This window comes from Pempheris klunzingeri, chromosome 6 (assembly GCF_042242105.1).
Source record: "Pempheris klunzingeri isolate RE-2024b chromosome 6, fPemKlu1.hap1, whole genome shotgun sequence".
In the NCBI taxonomy this organism is placed as follows: Eukaryota; Metazoa; Chordata; class Actinopteri; order Acropomatiformes; family Pempheridae; genus Pempheris; species Pempheris klunzingeri.
Genome location: NC_092017.1, coordinates 14,848,497 through 14,867,834, shown reverse-complemented (window position 1 = coordinate 14,867,834; position 19,338 = coordinate 14,848,497). Strand labels below are relative to the sequence as shown.

At 43.5% G+C, this 19,338-nt stretch overlaps 1 protein-coding gene across 1 annotated transcript in view; it reads right to left on the bottom strand.

Moving 5' to 3' along the window:
- insrb (insulin receptor b) overlaps nt 1-17,917 on the bottom strand; it is an 80,463-nt gene extending 62,546 nt beyond the window's left edge. The window contains exon 1 of the mRNA XM_070832401.1: nt 17,389-17,917. Within this exon, the coding sequence (XP_070688502.1) occupies nt 17,389-17,482 (94 nt within the window). The 5' untranslated portion in view covers nt 17,483-17,917. The remainder of the gene's footprint in view (nt 1-17,388) is intronic.
- Between the last annotated feature and the right edge of the window lie 1,421 nt (nt 17,918-19,338).

Sequence of the window (19,338 nt, the reverse complement as noted above, 5' to 3'; positions counted from 1 at the left end):
CACTCGCTGTCAGCCTGCAGCACTAACCGGATACCTATTGTGCAACACGACAACATAACAAACTACGTTACGCAACACCAGCAGGGCCAGAGTGCAACTCACCTCGGCCCACAATGATCTTAGAGACACACCAAAAGGACACAAACATGACCTTTTCACATGAATCTATTTTTCCTAATGCAGATAAGACATATGTAACTGGAAATCAGGTGTTTCTCCTCCCACAGCATGCTAACAGGAAAGCACATATGTCGCGTCTCCTGTCAGAGATGCCTTATTGACACAAAAAAATGTTAGTGGGCCATGAGGGGAAGCAGTAGACGGTGCTGCTGGGAGCTCCCTCTGCAAAATGGAGTCTTGTTTTCGACTGACAGGAACGAGGGGGGGGGGGCCATGGGTCATCGGGGGGCAGATGGGGAAGGAGAAGGAGGGAGAGTTAAGTGTGTGCGGAGGGAAGGAAGGGTTTTTATGTAGTCGAGGGCTGCCTGTGAGAGCCACTGTGCCTTTAAAATAATGAGCCATCTCCTCCCTCTCTCCTCCCAGGTTTAGGATCAGGGGGACACAGGAGAGGCAAAGAGCGCGAATAGGGAGGCAGAGCTGGATGGAGTCGGAGGGAAGTGAGTCGCGGGCAAAAGAGGGGAAGCAGAAGGGGTGAAGGGGGGCGGAGGAATGATGGGAGGGGAGCGAGCGGGGTGAAAGTGTAACCTGAGCCCAGGCAGGAACGCAGAGTGACGTAAGGGACCTACATGACGGTTGGTGATCACATGCATGAATGGAGGGCCACTATGGACCAATGTTACATGACGAGCAACAGGCGCACACACAGGCTCACAGGGGGGTGGGGGGTTGGAGCAAGGGGGAGAGTTTGCTTCCTACTGGCCACAAACACAACAATTAGCGACGTTCACGTACAAGTAAAACAAAACCTCAACAGACTGAAGGCCATGACTGGATACATGAGGGGAGAACAAGGGACAAAACAAGAAGTCTTTTTTTCGTTCAAAAACTGAAAATTGTCAAATAAAATGCTCCTTCACAGACTACAGACTCTTTTACTTTACATGCTGACTTACATAAACTGACACCATAAACAAAAACCTGGTAGACATTGGGTGGTTGGGGGGTTTGGGGGACAATGACTGTGACCCCTCTATAGCCCACCCTCCCACTGAGGACCACCCATTAGCAGACAGCTTGGTGCTCTCACTGGCTGTACAGGAGCTCTTAATTACAATAACAACCCAATCAGCCGCTAATGAGCCCGGGGTGGGGGGCGAACGGGGGTTTGTATCGCAGCAGAGGAGAGAATGGAATAACAGAGCACAGACTGGAACGTACTGTACCATACTGTGGACCTCTATAGGAGAAATGTGGGCCATCCACCCGCCTTCCCTGTCTGTTTGACACTTAATTTGGCAGCAGGAATGAGAAGAGGAGGAGGAGGAGGAGGTGGTAGAGGGACGTATAGAGGGGTGTCAGACAAACAGAAACAGCAGAGGAAAAAAGCTTAGAGATGGAGCGAGGTGAATGAGTTTAATCTTCAATAGGAGATTAACAAATTCTCGGCTCCTTTTTCCCGAATTTTACGGGCATTTAGAGGAACTGCATCCTCAGAAATGACAGTTTTCTGGATGACACACACTTTAAAAAAAATGTAACGTCTAGACATTTGTCACTATGTGTGCTGCTTGAATAGTTATGAGGTCTTTTCACACATTCATGCTGCAACAGTAACTGAATAATTTGCCCAAACTGTTCCAGTGAAGGCCGCGGCTTCTGCGTTCACACCAGCAATGTCCAAATGTTATTTTACACCAAGTAAGCCTTAATGTTATTTTACTACAGTGTGACTATTCAAACACCAGCACTAATCCATCCTCCATACACACATAGTAAAACATAATGCAGTGAGCAAGGACGCAATAGGGTTTAACAATATTGGGAAAAAAACTACTTCAAATTTAAGAGACACCAAACTCTTAACAAGACCCTCAGTCTGCTCTGAAAATGACTGCTTACCATCTTTGTTGTGCAGGAACAGCACGCATGTGAAACCAGTAACCTAATCATAATTAAATGAGGCCAAATTATGTTATTTATCAGAGGGACTGACTGTTTACTTTTAGCATTAGTCGTGAAAAGTGAATTTTTATAGTTTTAATTTTTCTATCAAGTAGTGGTTTATGCTACTGGGTCTGACTTACTACGTTGCGCCCTTTGCACTATAAATACAGCACATGCATACATCCTAATGTTGATGTTCAAACGATATATTGTTCAGCCCTGAGATGAAACTTCGGCACTAATGTGTAACTTAACTGGTAAAACTGATGCAACGGCATTGTGGCATCAGCTTCTTCACACACACACGCACACACAACTCTTTAAGAGCAATGTAGAGTTAAATATTAACAGTATATACACTGCATACATATGTGAAAACGCCTAATAAACACTGAGCATTTAAAGTGAAACTACTGTATAGTGAGTATATGTATAATCTATTTAGTCCATCTGCTTTCTGTGATGTGCAAATATGTAATTTGACACCAAGATGTCAAAATGACTCTGCACCAACAATGTCTCAAGAAATTCCCGGACCTTTACTCTACTTGGCAACAAAACAGATTCTCATTATAAAAAGGTGCTATTCTGAAAAAAAGAAACTGAATATTGCTATGACGTTTTTCAACCCTGATTTAGATGTGTCCACACTCACAGAAACACTCAGCACCGTGGATACAAAGCACTCACAGTCTAAAGAAGCTATACAGTGAAAAAAATTATTCTGATTTTACTACACAGCGAATTCAAGGCTGACTGTGGCTTATGCAGTGTGACCTGAAGAAAAACAAAACATCTGTCTCGCCTCTCTAGTTTTACTTTTTTTCTTTACAGATATTGCTTGGACCACAGGGATATCGACCAGGACAGCTCTAAATCATAAGTATTGGCTGTTTGTAGTGAGTGCGAACAAAAAAGAAAACATTTGTCCAACTTGACGTCATTCTACGCAGGTTACTCTAGAAACATCTGTTCAATGAGAGAAATGGACCAACCTCAACTTTAGCCATTTTGGCGCATCATCACCTGTCTCTTTCCAATTTTTACCCCCTCTCCTTGTCGAATATGATGCAGAATTAGTTCTCATAATAAGCTCACTGTAATTACAGCTCAAAAATTACCTGAGCATGACCGGATCAACTGAGGTCATACGAGTGTAACGGCTATCTCTGACATGAACTGCCATCTCCACTATTCAGTAAGCACCCACAGCTGCAGCCTCCGTTATAGTGTAGCTACAATTTCAGACAGATTCTTCTCTTATTTTTAGAGTTGTGCTCCCTGCAGAGAATTTAATATGCATCAACTAACAGTAGCTGGCTAGCTAGTCCAGTGCTGGCAGGCAGTGAGAAAGTGGATCACGGTGGCAGTTTTAGGGGGTGAGAGTGGAGCCTCCTGTGGCCCAGGTACTAGCTGCCTTTCACTATAGCAGAGGGCAGCCACACGTTAGCTTAGCGTGAAACCAGACCTGTCTAGCATGATACCAGGTGGCAGCTAACTCTGGACTGTGAGAAGTTTCCTCTCTCTGTCAGCTTAGGCGCACGTTGCCCCTGATGAGGTGATCTGCTGATTATAGATTTGTCAACAGCTCAGTTGCTGAACAAACCCCAGGAGAGAGAATATGCGGCCACGGTGCCAAGTGGACTGCCAGTGGAAAAATGCATTTGTTTGTTAATATAGCTGTGGAAAGTCCTGAGAAGTAAAGCCAGCTCCCTGTGCGCCCACTGCCAAGCTGTGGCTTCTACAGTGAAAAATGATGCTGAGAAATTGCATGAGAGGCATTTTGATTAACATGTACCAACTTGTACCTCCAAAACAAAGAGAGTTAAGGACCAAAATAACAGTACGTGAGCCAAGGAGAGACAGAGAGGGAGGCAGTTTGAAGAGTGGAAATAAGCTCAGCGTGCCATTAACTTCAACCACACAAGAAATATTCCTTAAAATCTTCTGTTAGCGATAAGAGGGGACAGGTGATAGGACGAGCGAGCGCAGCTAACACGTGCATCGTGACTGACCCGTACGTTCACATTTGAGGACATCAGATAAAGGTGGGGGGGTTCGGGAAAGGGAGAAGGAGCAGAGAGAGAGGGAGTGTGTGGGTTGGAGCACCTGTTCCTCCATTGCCTCAGCCTCCCATTGAGGAGCATGGCAAGGGGAGCTGGCCTAGCCTATTTATACACAACGCTGGGTCCCGTTACAGCTGTGGCACAGGGCCAGGCTGTGGCAGATTGAAGCGGGTAGAAAAGAGCAACATGCAGGCCCTGCGCTGTCAGATGGCTGGCCAAGAGAAGAGAGAGGCCTAAATCAGATCACACTGGTGACTTTGGCTCGCCTCCTTCTCTCTACCTTCCGGCACTGGCAAAGGAGAGAGGAAGGGAAGAACAAAAGAAGAAGGAGGGGGATAGGTACAGACAGAGGGAGACAAAGAGACAGAGCATAAACAAAGAGAAAGAATGAGGAAGAGAAAAAGAAGTGAGGGGGTAGGTGAGGTGCTGGGTCGCTGTCACTTGTTTTTAAAAACAATGACTCACTATTTTCTAGTTCCACTGGGCTTGGTTTGACCTTGGACTCAAGGCTGCTGAGAGGGAGGAGAGAAAGAGAGAGGTGTAGAAGTGGAGAAAAAGAGGGCAGAGGAAGCAAGAGCAGAATGTGTATTGACGGCCCTCTTGGACATTTTCTTAGAGTGACAGGGTACCTGATGGGAAGTGATCCCTCCAGCCCATGTCCACCAACCCAAACAAATATCCACTGCAGACAAGGCAAGTGTGAAAATGAAACATGTCTCATGTTCATCTTATATATATGAACAGTACGACACAAGACTGAGACCGAGATTACCGTCTTTTCAGAAGCCCCTTTCACACTCAACAAGAGAACAAGGGGTTAAAAAAAGGGGGCTTAAACTTGCCCAGCATTTAAATTTTATCTGGCAACCTTACAGATTGCTAGCCTCTGCTCTGACTCCATTCTCAAAAACAGCAAAGGCCAAGAATTTAAAATCCTGGTCCATATGTAAAGCAGATAAGATGGTCATTGTCTTTGTATCTGAGGTTTTTCCCCTTACTGCCCAGTTCCTCATTCCATTTACAGCCCAATCTCTTTCTCCCCCTGTGCCTCATATCCATCTGCAGCACTGTGTAGTGCAATGTAACCTTTTGAAAAGAAAGTCACATGAAAGAGAATTTAAAATGCAGACGACTGGTTCAAACTGCATCTGCATGCATGTGGAATTTGGCATGCTTATTGCAAACAAAATGCACTTTAGTGTTACTTTGCTGTAGCAACATGTCATTTTGAACAAATACACAGAATTACAGCAGATTTATTTGGCCTGTCGGCTTAATTACATGACCAATTACAACCAGCATGTTCCCTGACAGGAAAATAATTTGACAGCTGGTAATTCACAAACCAAAAACAAAAGCATTTGAAAAATTCTGGCCACGCCTTATAAAATAGCTAAACCAGGTGGTGCTCCAAACAAATAAGAAGCATGTTGGGGGGAGCAGCATTCCTGACATAGACGAAGCATTTGGGAACAGACCAAGGGCTAAGAAACAGGAGCAGGTAATCAACTGCAGGCTGGACTGTGCTGAAGATATAGTGCAAGGCAGACAGACAGCAAGCACACTAACACACACACACACACACGCCACACTCACACACACAGTGAGTAATACAAAAAACATCTGATGCTCCTTTTCATCTTCCCACGTTAGCGAGTGGAGCGCAGTGCAGCGTCTTGGTGTGGTGAGCCTCGGCCTGAGAGGGAGGCAGCCCGGGGCTCGGTTCCCCCGCTTGACTTGCGGCCACACGGCAGCAGCTGCAGGGCCCGGCCCCACCAACACCGAGAGCCACAAACCAGATCTACACATGAGACTGGACGAGCTACGCCTGCATGATGGCTCTGCCAAATCGGCTTCTTCCATCCCGTATGGCTCCCTTTCTTCTTCCAAATCTGCCTGTCTTCCTGATTCAGACCTTTATGGTTGAACGGTTGTGAAGCTACGTTTCCAATCCTAACCTGCTTCGTGTCGTACTGCAGCTTGTGCTTTAACCACTCTGCGTTCAGACTGAAACAGAAAAAATAAAGACTAGAGGGATTCAGACAGAAGTACAAGAGTTGTGATGGGACAGCAGCCCAGGCTGTAGCTCAACATGCTAACGCTTTCTTTTGACACTCAGTAGTTTTAACCTCCAGCTAGAACAGTTTAGGGGTTTAGTGGAGGTATTCCCTGTGTGGTGAATGGACGAGTGAGCTCATCCCAAGCATGGCAAATCCTATTGATATGACCGGATTGCTGTAAGGCTGCCAACTCTGAGCTTACAGCTGAATCCAAAATTTGATGCAAACGAGGAAAAACACCCAGAGGAGAAAATAATTTGATTCTAACTGCCTTGAAATGAGACTCCGTTTGTTTGTGTGAGAGAGAGAGAGCCAGAGACTATAAAGAAGAGTGAGGAGAAAAGTTAACAAGCATAGGAGATGGGAAAGCAAGCAAGAAAGAAAGAAAGAAAAAAAAACAAGCCTTAATTTGAGCGATGGAGAAAGCAAAGTGGTACAGGAGCAAACAGAGACTGGGGGGGTGTTGATGTTGGGAGAGTTGACAAACCAAGACGGAAAAGAGGGAGAGGCAGAGGGGAGGCTGGAAGGATGGGGAGCAGAGGGGCCAGGTCAGTTTAATGGCCCGTTTGTCTGCACTGTCAGACCACCGGCTCTCACTGGCTGCTGCAGGAAAACCTCACGTACACACACACATCTTGTCTCTCTGCTTCCTTCTTTCCATATCTCTCCCTCCCTCTACCTTTTCCATTGCTCAGGCCCGAACCCACATCTTCAGTACCACCTTCCATTGAAAATCCAACTGAAATTGAATTGCAATATTTCGCTTTGCAACAGCATCCATGATATCTTCTCTGTTAATCTTTGTCATGTTCTTCAAGGAAAAAAATCAGAAGCCAAAAGGGAAAAATGTATATTATAATAATAATGTTTTCTTATTACCCCTCACTGACTTTACATTCATTAGACGCCACACCATTAGATACCTTATTTCCTTGTATAGAGTGGTAAGGTCAGCAATCCATCACAGGCAGACGTGACATAGGTCACACTGAGCCAGACAGCAGCCTGCCGCACAACACAAGAGCCACAGACTCTGAACAACAACCTTCTTGGTCTCCTTATCCAACTTACAAACATGAACATGCATCCTTTCCTGTTGAACTTTAGCTTGTTGAACAAGCAACCAAACATTCACTGTCGAAAAGTGCAATGTTAAAGCAAGTTGGCAGGTTAGATCACAAATTCACTGCTCAGCTGAGGCACATTAAACAGCATGTTAACGTTCCTGTGAATCTTACAAAAAGGAGTGACCAAATGTGATTTCAGTCAGACTTTAATAAAGCACAAATGTGCTTGGGACCTTTATGTATGAGAAATCTGTTTGCACTACTCTCTGCCTTGTAACACCCCTTCCTTACTGACTGGATATCATTACAAAAAGAGTTCTGTGAGCATGTTATCTATAAACAGTCAGTCATAGGTTTTTGATTCTGGACAAATATCCCCTTTCCCATCTGCTGTTTGTTTTTCCACAAAAACCCTTTCGCAGATTCCCAAAGATTTTATATCACTGACCTCCTCTGTTGGTTTTTCCGTACAGGATATCCACGAGCATGCTAGGTATGGCATGAAAGGAATACTGACGTCATGTTAACGATCAAAAGGCCTCCCGGAAAACAAATCACTCGCTGTTACCTCGCCCCTGACAGACGGGTCCCTGGAGTAGAGGGTCTGTGGCCACGGCGGTATTGTAAAATGACTTCCATTCATTACGCTGTCATTTAACAGCAAGGCATGATTCAATATGGGTCCCCTTTAACAGTAAGTGAATTAGGAATGCTTGATGCAGTCTCATAAACCAGGTGCAAGCTCTTCATCTCTCTGTCCCTTTTCACTCCGTCTTGGCATGAGTCCCTCCAGTGTTTTCTCCCAGATGGAGGCTGCAGTATCAGCCTCGCCACACTGGGACACTCCTTTCACTCCAGTCTGTCCTCAAGTGTCTGCTTTCTTCACTTTCCTCAACAGTGTGACACCTGATGACCAGTTAAATATTGTTACAGCAGCAAAAGGCACATAATGCACACACAGACCCAAGCACACGTCAGCAACTATCCAATGATGATGAAAAAATAAATAAATAATAGGTCTGACCTGAATGCTTCAGCACTTAATGTTTAGCCATAACACACACTTACGTTTCTACTCAAATGCGTTGTTTTTTCCCCAGAGCTTCACACTCACAGAGAAAGTCAGGGTTTTTATGCTAGTTATAAAGATACAATTGATTCGCTCTACATGTTTGAACAAAAACCAAGCTTAAGAGATGTATTTATTCATTTATCACTTCCATGGATTAAATAAAGGCCACTGTTCAATAGATAACACACTTTCTTCACTACCGAAACAAACCAGTTAATAAAAACAGTTAACAGTTAATAAAAAACTCCTTATAAAATCATACGAGCATGTATTCTGTAATTAAAAGATCACATTTACTGCTTGGCCAGTGGCTTTGTGAGGCATGGCCAGATTCTCACCCATCTGGTTTCATGACTTCAGTGGGTGAAATGGTGCAGAGCTGGACAGAGCAGTACAGTGGGCACGAGGAGGAAGGTGCTTTGCATTCCCTCTTTCTGTTGAGGAGGTGGTTGCCGTCTCCCTTTCCATCTGTCGTAATGTTGGTGAGGATGCAGTGAAGAGTACAGACCTCTTCTGCTCTCATAACACGTAGTATATGCAGAGTGCTGCGTTGATTGGAGGTGAGCTACACTGCAGTCTGCCAGTCTCATGCAGGACTGATAGAGCAAAAATTGAAGTATGGATCAATTGAAATTCTTTTCAACTGTGTTACTGCAGTGAGTCTTGGACAGAATTCAGCAGCAGGACCAGGCTCTCTTGAGTTACTGACGGACCTCTAAGAAAATGAGCAAAAACTGAGGACACGCTGGTTGGTGAGAGGCCTCGACTTGATTGCAGGTGTTGAGACTGAATTCTTATAAGACGGGGAAAACATTCAGGATAGATTGTGGTTTGTTTACAGTAGACACCCCTCGGGAGGGGGGTTGAGTGAGGGAAAAATCAGCCCTGATTGTATCACCACTGGCAAAATTTAAACACACATCAGCACCTCAATATTACCTTACTATAAGACTATATTGAGACAAATATGCCAAAAATGATCATCCTACTTTGTCATCACATATTAAAAATGCATGAGTGAGTTAAATGTGAGTTAAATGCAGTGAGGCTAGAAGTGTATTTAGACAGGGGAGGTGGGGGGGGGGGAGCACTGTAGCCTACTGCAAGCACAGCTAGTGCTGTCACCATAGTAACCCATCTCAGGCTAGTTCATCAGGACAAAAACAGAGCACCCACCCGACACACACACCATCACATTGAGCATGAGTGCTCATAAAAGGACACACGCACACACAAAGCGCAGCAAACAGAACATAATCAGAAAGGTCCATGTGACTGGCTGCTGCTGTTCACAATGTGCAGGTGTACATGTTAAGCATCACTTAGGCCCATCTGGAGCAAGCGGGCCTAATAAGAGAGGAGAAAACAAAAAACAAAGAGGGGGAGAGACAGAGGTGTCAAATGGATGGTGTTCACACCTTTAAGAGGTTTGAAAGAGGAGGCTTTCCCACCCCAAACAGAGCAGGATTAGCAGGTGTGTGTATGTGTGAGGAAGACAGGTCCGCAGGCTGTGCGCATCTGCAGTGTGAAAGAAAAACAAATCAGTGGATGAGAGTGAACCCTCTTACCCCTGAATGTAAAAGCAAACGACGGGAGGGATGGAGGGAGGGAGAGTGAGAGAGATGGATATGGGAGGAGAGGGAGCTCCAGCATAAAGGGGGAGAGAGATGGAGGAGAATGGAGAGAGGGAGTACAGGTTGTTATGTTGCAACAACTTCTGATTCAGGTTTTACATTTCACTAATCAAATTTTGTTGGATTTTTCTCACCCAGACAACCGCGTGGTCAGGGACAGGCATGAATCACACACAGTGACTGGTGTTGGACTGTTGGAAAGTTTTATTAATATCTTCTGATCAAGCACTATATATGTGAAGCCGGCTCGTTGGTTGAGATTCAAGCCTGATTTGAATTATGACAGAATAATCTTTCAAATATGACCAGAAAAATGGCTAAAAAACTGAAAACTATTTCAATACAACGATGCATGGATTGGCTGAATTTGTATGATTTTGATCAATAATATCAACAGTTGCCTGGATCTGTAAAACACTGACATGCAAGTTCATTTGCCGTTTACTATTAGCTAATATCCACGACAGATTTCTAATACATTCATCATCTGTAGAGAGTGTGTGTGTGTGTGTGTGTGTGTGTGTGTGTGTGAGTGAGGTTGTAATTAACTCCTGAGAGACTGGCTGAGCTGTGTGTCAAATGGCCACTTCTCAGTCATATGACAGTCCTCAAAATAAATTTAACCCATCAGGTTCAGTTACACAGCCACTCCAGCCCAACAAACCTACACACACACACAGATACATGATAGACATATAGAGAGGTTGGCGTTTGCACAAAGTTATGCACATATAATGTTCTGCAAACAATTGGATTTTTGCTCAATTAGTAAAGCAACAAAAATAAATCAAATTTGTTTTTTAGTCTGAAATGGAGACAATGGAGATATTACAGCTAAAAAAGGCATTATTGTTATGAAGTTCATAAAGTTAAAAGCATATAGTTGTTCAAAACACAGAATAAACTACATTTAGAATGGCAATCAATGTTCAAAGCATGTAGTAGAAATTCTACCCAAATATAAATCACTGACAGAAGTAAGCCTTAATGGCACAGTTGCTTTTTTTTTTTTTTTTTTTTTTAATTGATCTTTAACATAGATATAAACATGCATTATATTACTTTACTGCATGGAAATAATTATATAGATCTGACAAACCTTTTAGGTCAACAAATTGTTCAAAACTCAGGAAACAAGAATGTAGCAAAGAACTGTACATGAAGACTCACAAAGATTCAAGCTTTGTCAGCCACACACACTGCAGACTTGTTCAACTTTCTGTTATGTCTTGTCCAACAGCCTTCTTACACTATAAACAGGAAGCCGATTCCTCACATTTTCTTGTAAGACACAAACTTGCATGCATATGAGCTTTCATCAGTGATATCGGGGAGCGGGGGTAACCAGAAAAGTAACCCCGAAACAGCTGGAGGATCAGTGTCCAACAAAAATGGACACGTTAACTGGTGACCTTCAAATTATGGGATGGTTTCCTACACTGTAACCACCAGAGCTCAGGTACAGAATCCCATGTGACAAACCACTCAGCCCTCCTCTCTCACACTGATGACAAATCTGGAAACACTGTTTAAAAGTTAAGTTTTCTGTCTTCACAGCTGCTCACACAAAAAAGTCTGCAGTCCACAGAAATGCCAAAACAATAGAAGAATACTTATATCTCTTGTACTGAGCAGGTGCTGACCAAATGAGCCAGAAGCTTTAAAAAATTTCCTCCAGAGACGTTCCAACAAACAGTAAAAACACATTGTTGATGGTCTAAACCCCAGGCTTCTGGGGATGGGGGGCTAAAATGAGGCCAAAAAGATGGGTTTTCTAATTCACACACAGTAGGACACGGGCATGGCTTCAACCAGTGTCTGGTCCTGCCTGTAAAAGGCCCCCAAAAGATCCCTTTGCTGATCCCGGCATTACAAGGCCAGCTCAACTTGGATTTTACTGTGTGAAGTCACCAACAGTTAAAATAGGGCAGATCCAAACAGCAACAAGGACTATCAAATCAGATTGTTGCAGCATGGCGTAACGGCGCTCTCTGTTTGTCTGTGTGTGTGTGTGTGTGTTCCCTGCACTCCATCCATCCCCTCCCAACTCCACCACATTTCTGTGCAGTGAGCAGAGGTTTACATAAACAGCCACAGTTCTCTATCTAGGAATGGGAGTCAGAGAGGAGGGCATCAGTTAAGCCCTGTATTTACAAAAAAAAAACCCAGTGCCGCTAAACACACAACCGTAAAGACTGATGCACATTTTTCAGCCTGACATGACACTCTGTTTAATATGAAGAATTCCTTTAATCACAGTGTTTTCCAAAAGTGACATCTCAGGGTTACTTGACAATCTAGCAACAAATCACCCAATTAAAATTTTGAGCAGTTTCCCCTTCATCTTCAGGAAAACTAGAACTATGGTCAGATTGTTATCAAAATCACACAATGTAAAGTTTCTGTCATGCACCTTGGTAAGACAAGCGCAGTACTTCAATATTGCTACTAGCATGAAAACGTTTGGTTGTAATTAAGGGGGAAGTTTAAGCTGTTTGGACCATGTGGTTCTGACATCTTGCATTAAACTACTTTGGACGAAACTCTCAGGAAGAGCTGGTCTTTTACAGCCCCAACACAGTTTGGCCAGCTAAAAATAAAACAACATTAAAGTGCGAGTTTTGCAGGAGTACGTAAATACAGAGTGAGCAACGTGAATCAGTTCATTTTCAGATTCTAGATTGATTCGGCACTGACAAAGTTTTCAGAGCAATGGGCACTGAGGCTTATGGGCGGTGTAGTATTTCATTCAGTATGCCATTCAATACACGAAACGGAAAAAATTTAAATAAAAAAAACAAATCAATGATGTATTGGCCATAGACGCCCCACTCAACAGTAACAATTATTCTCAGTGTGACTTCCATAATGGATGCTGTTACTTTGACTAAAAATCTAAATAAGCGATCATATGTGGCCAAGAACTGATCTGAAGTTATCAAAGCCAGATACTATTGTCCAATCTTAACCACGTCTACATCTTTTGACTTACAGCTTGACTTCACTTCTTAAAAGATCCCAACAATGTGCTCTTGTCCCTGGCGGGGTATATTTCTCTATTAGTTGGCTAAATTAAAAAAAAAAAAATCATTTGAGCCCTTTCAATTGATTATAAGATGAAAACAATGTTAACATAGTACTGAAGTGTCTGTCAAAAGCAGACAAAACTGAACACACAAGCAAACGCGCTACAGGAATGTATTTGCTCGTCGGCCGATACAACTGTGAATTGTGGGAGTCAAAAGGTCAGGTTGTGTTTTTCATCCTCCGCTTGTCGGAAAAGACTGCCAGAAACACACACACACAGTGCAAACAAGATGCATTGGCAAGTTAGAAGAAGTTTAAAGGGATACTTGGAAAGATAAGTGCAGAGGAGGAAGCACTTAGGAAAGGCACCCCAACAGTTAATTTCCTTTAGCGGTACATATTGCCTTCCTGGCCAGCTCTCAAAACCCAACACACAGCCGCTGGAGCCTCAGTTCATGACCCCCATTGTCTGCAGGCTGTGTGAACATGGACCGCCTGAACATACAAAGGCAATCTGCGATCAGCGGTACGGCTGCATTGTGAACGCCACGATTCTGCATCCAGCCCGTTAAACGTACAGTAAAGGCTGTTGGAACAGCGAGGCATGAGGAGAACAGCTAAAATAGCTGTTGCTGAAGCATACATGCAATGGTCGACAACAAATTCAATTGATCTCATTTTGTGCTACATGTAAAAACAGTCAAATGTTACTCATATGTATTCCTTGCTGCATTTTCACCTCCTTATCATGACAGGTGTATTAATATCTTGATTCTGCTTATAACTATTGAGGGTTTGCTTGTCTTACCTTACAGTAAGATTAATAAAAATAGGCTTTTAGAACGCAAATTGGACAGAACAAACAATCTGAAACAGCTATCTTAGAAACTATGATGGCATTTTCCCACTATTTTACAGACCAAATGATTAACCAGTTAATGGTGAAAATAATTGGTAGATTGGAGCACATGAATCCCAAATGTGTTAATTTACAGAGTCTCCATTATAAGCTTAATTTTCAACTGTATAATGTCTCACTCTGTACACATCTTTATTCTTTGATTACTAGAAAAACAAATATAAGTGATCCTTTACAAAAATGTGTTTATGATTATGTTCAATGTTGATATCGGCCTCCAAACTCTAGTACTGGTCGGCCTCTGACAGAAACTTTTAGAAAACTAATGATTATTTAAAAACAGACTCTTTTCTCCTCTGTTCACCGTCATATAAGCACAATAAGGCCCTGAATTAAAGTCATGGTTCAGCAGAGGAGTGGTCACTCGGCTTAACACTGCGACATTCTTCGCCTCCACCTCATTTGTTGTTTTTAATGTATCGGACACCGTGTCACACATTAACGCTTGCTGGTTTCATAACAACGCACATCATGCAATTTGTCCATTTGATGAATAGGATGTGTGGTGGGTCAAGGGGCCACTAAGGGTGCAGGGGCCAGTGTTAACAGGCAGCCCACTCTTGTGCCTGCTGCTCTAGTACACACTGTTCTCATGCATGGCCACCTCCTCCAGACACACACACATACACACACAGATACACAGAAAACATACATTGCCCGGAAGTGGGCAGGTCAGGAGCTGAGAGATGAGATCCTGCAGACAGCACAGGGTGGCCGGGGTGCATACTGATGCACGCGTACACACAACACACAAATAGGCACATGCACAGGCACCTACATGGTGGGCCACTTCAAACACATTCCACAGCATGCACAGCATTGTCGGAAAATGCCACTGTGCACTTCAGTGAAGAGTGCCTGAGTATCCAAAGGGCTACGGACAAACTCGCACACAAATGGAGGGCATCTCTACGAACTTAACAAATTAACATATCACTCCACCAGCGGAGTCGGAGAAACAACTATTCAAACGCTCCTCCTGAATAAAGGAGACCGCTTTGGACATTTAATTCAGATTTTCAAAGTGGGAGATTCTTGAGGCTTTGCAGTGTGTGTGACAGAGCTGATTTAATGCAAACTGTGGAAATCATGCTTAACACATGCATACACGCATGCACACTACCCCGTTCCAACAAAGCTGTGCTTACAAGCCCGAGAGGAACAAGAAGGGGGCAAGACTCCCAGTTGCACAACTTGTTTTTCACGAGTTAGACCAGGAGACAGCTCAGCGGTTACTTCAGAAAACTGTTTGCTGATAACTATGACAAGCAGCCCCATCAAAACTAACTAACAGCAGCCTTTAAAAAAAAAAAACAGTTTATCACATTCTTTAGAGTGCAGTCAGCACATCACAGCAGCAATGTGGTTTATATATCAATGCCGCTTCCCCTTTCCCATGACTGAGGTGGAGATGTCAGGCAGCATGTGGATTCAAAATGAAATATTCTAAGTATTTTGGTTGTTGCCCCCCACCCCCTTAGGCGTAAACATCTCAAGAGTGCCAAATATGGTCACTTCCCAGAGAATTGAGTAAATCAGGAACCAGAAACAGCCAATGACATGTACCCCACTCCCTACTCCCTGAGAGAGATACAGAGAGAGAGAGAAGAAAGAGGAGGAAGGAGGGGTACCAGCAGCCCTGTCTCATAAGACCCCCTTTCAGGGGCCTCTGGTCTGTCTGCATACATGAAATGTGTAAAGTAGCCAGAACACTTCCTTTGAACCTGACCGACTGGGAGCCACGTTTAAAAAGCACAATGCAAAATTTGAAGATCACAACATCACTAATTCTAAGAGACAAGGAGCAGCAAACACTATTTAATTACAGGTTTCATTGAAGTGATTTGTTCCCTAATTCCAAATAGAAGTGATTGATCACTTGCTCCGTCCACATGCACTCCGTTTGTGGACTCAAACACTGTGCAACACATCATCTAAAACACTGATGAGAAACCTAAAAAGTACAAATATAGGCCAAAGGTTACACCACTGATGAATAAGGAGAATGCACATTAATTAAATGTCAGTGCACTTCTACTCAATATATTCTTCACCTACAATGAATGTTTTCCATTGAGACACTCATTCATTCAAATTGAGATAAGACCACACTAGTAAATTACCACATGATCAAAAGTTTCATCTACTTTAAATAATGAGGGCTCATCCAGTTCTCTCCCACTGCCAACAATTAGAAGGGTAAACATTTACCTAGAATATACAATTAAGTCACTTCTACAGCTGGACATGTATGAGTCAAGTCACGGTACTGTACTAAAGTAAAATAATTTAATATCAAATGTATATGATAAAAATATTTCAGGTTAAGAATTGCCCTTTTTGCCAATAAAATGATAGCAAACTGATTTTAAGGGATTTTCCCTCCCCATGTGACTGACAATGTGAAGTCTACATGCAACAACAAAACAAAAACTGAAAAAGATCACTCCACTAATGTCATTATTATTAAGGTGAGGTCATTATCTCTCTCTCTCTCTCTCTGGCAGAGCATCGCGGCGCTGTTTAGATCACATGCTGTTTTATTACTATAACCGAGCCCCTGATAATTCATTGATAAAACTCCACACAGAGGAGACGTGTTCCTGTGAGGATCTGCAGCTGAAGAGCGACGCGGGCTAATCCTCCGCCTTTAAAGAGACTTCTTAGCTTGGGCGGCTAATTTGTTTACGTTCAGGCTGCAGCAGCGCCGTGCCTGTCTGTCTGCCTGCCTGCCTGCCTGCCTGCCTGCCTGCCTGTCTGCCTGGCTGTCTGTTCATCAGCTTGTGTGTGAGGCCTAGCTGCGCTCTCAGGGCCAGTCCTGCTACTCCCAGTTTGGACTCGCTGCAGCGGACCTCAGTCTTCCACTCTCGGAGACTAATCCGGCCGTGGGGCGGATGCAGGCCGCTAAAACATGGACCTTTAGGAGACGGCGTGAGGGGGCGGGGACACCGACCACAAACTTCACGCAGGAATATCAATTATCAGCGCGCGGCCACGCACACGCAACGACTGACATTACTGGCCCGTTAATTAGAGCCTACGTGCGCTGTGCGCATGCGCCACAGACAGGGCGAGAGTCCCGTGACTAAAATTAACATTTTATTGGATAAAATAAAAATACTGTAATAATATTACATTTCTGAGCTCCGATATATTCCTTCTGGCTGCTTAAGGTAAACTCACTTAAATGTGTGTTATTTTAATCACACAATATTATTCCTACTGCAATTAATAGCGTCCATGTAAACATTTTTGGTATATTTATGGTGTATTTATCGTAATTTATCTTTCTATAATGATGCAATAATTTTAAAGAAACTTATATCTAAGACATTGTGGCATTTATTTAATTTTTTCTGCATGTTCAAACTAATATGTGTTTATAATAAATGTGCAGTATGTTGGGTGGCAGTTTAAAGCCATGGCAAGCATATAGCAACACTGCTTGGAAAATTTGAGTAAAAAATACTTATACTTACTCTCTCCGTTTATTAGTCCACACTGGCATATGATGCAGGTGCCGATGATAAAAAACACAATTTGTGCTCGCAGCTTTAGCGTCCACCGCCTCATGTTGACTTGAGGGTAAGTTGTGCTCTCCTCTTGAGGCCTCTCAAAAACTCCACTCTCGAGGGTGAAATGATTATTTCAAAAGGCGCTGGAATATCAAAAGTGTTACACAAAAAAGGTCCAATATACAGCCAAGTGATTCAAGGTTGCCCCCCGTGAGCCGGGGGGTGGGTAATAAATTTATGAGTATCTTCCCAGCCAAGTTTATAATGTGTGTGAGCCCTGGAAAAAATGCAGACCACTAAATAACGTGATCTTGGGTTCTGGCAACACATGTGCGAGTGAAGATCTTCATTTTCCATAAGTGAAGGCGACAGTCCACGTTCATCTGTTTAATTTCAGTGCCCCACTGGATCGAAAGAGAGATTATTCGTATTATTATTAATATTAATCTCCTGCATGTAGAGGGCTAGTTTGGAGGTCCCAGAAGGAGGTCCACCGGCCCCGGGCTCATTTCTCTGTAATGCACCGCTCCAATGAGGGAAGACCCACTTCAAAACACAATTGCAAAGAAGTGTTTTTCCTCTTCCTCCTCCAGCAGGCTGAAGTTGTGGCTGAAAAAGGGGAGCTGGCACGATTTGCGCTCCCTCTTTTGAAGTCCACAGGTCTTTCTATTTACCCCCCTGTTTGCTGGTATCTCCTCAGAAGCTCATCCTTTTTAAAGACAGATGGGAGCACATCCCAGGAAACTCCTCCGAGCAGCTACGTGCAGGAAAAACGTGCATCGACACGGCGGCTCTCTCTTTTTACTACGACCTTCATGTGAACTCCTTCACCCCCGCTGACCACCACGCCGCAAACGAATGAACACCCATAAAACGACCAAACGGGAGAAAGAAAACAAAGACGGGAAAACTTGGGAGGTAAACCTTACTTCTTTCCCGTCCAGCCAAGAGGGCGAAAAACGACAAAAAATACGGCTGTGTTTGTTTGACCCGTGAGGAAACTCTCCACCACGCCGCCCGTCTCTTTTTCTCAGATTAACGTTAGCCGACGGGGGAAAAACAGCTAACGTTAGCTAGCTAATCCAAAACAAACGAGGTTTCAGTGTCGGCGGTGGAGTTAAAAATGAGCAAAAAAACCCCACACAGACACACACAAAGTCAGTATCCCGTCTGCGATAGTCAAAAAACGATGAGGTAAAGAAACATAAAAAGACTTAAAAAGACGGGTCAAGTGTAAAAACTTGGATTCCCGTTCCGTTTAGCGACTGCTCTCCCTCAGGTTCCCCCTCTTTCCGTCTCTCTTCTCTGCGAGTCTCTCCACCAGTAAACAAGTCCTGCCAGTCACCTCAGCTGGGCCACACACGGTCTGCGGGAAATCCCGGAGCGGATCCAGGCTTACTCAAACACCGGGGTCCCGGATCTGGACCGTCTGAGGCAGCCGTCGGTGCCGGAACACCGGGGCTCTTTGTCGGGGGGGGGGGGTTGGACAAAACACAAATAAATAAAACACAATAGCCCTGCTGCAATCAACAAATATTATTAATAATTATATTCACTATCATTAATCTGCTGATTGGGTCATCAGGATAAGGTTTATTAAGCCATATAGGTTTTTAAATACAATTTGCTGTGGTATTTTTGGTGAATAATAATAAAAAACAATATAATAATATTAATAAAAATAATAATATTCTGAGAAATTAAAGTGCATAAAAAACAAGTACTGCAAAGTCAAGAACGATAAACTTAAAATAGAGAAAATAACAATAGGAATGGTTAAAAAAAAAATGTATATAGCTAGAATATCTGTTTTTAAAATGACAGAGCTGCTGTGTGTGTGTGTGTGTGTGGAATAATTACATTGCACAGAGATAATAACCCAGAGGGAGACATAGAGTGTGACCCGGACGTGAT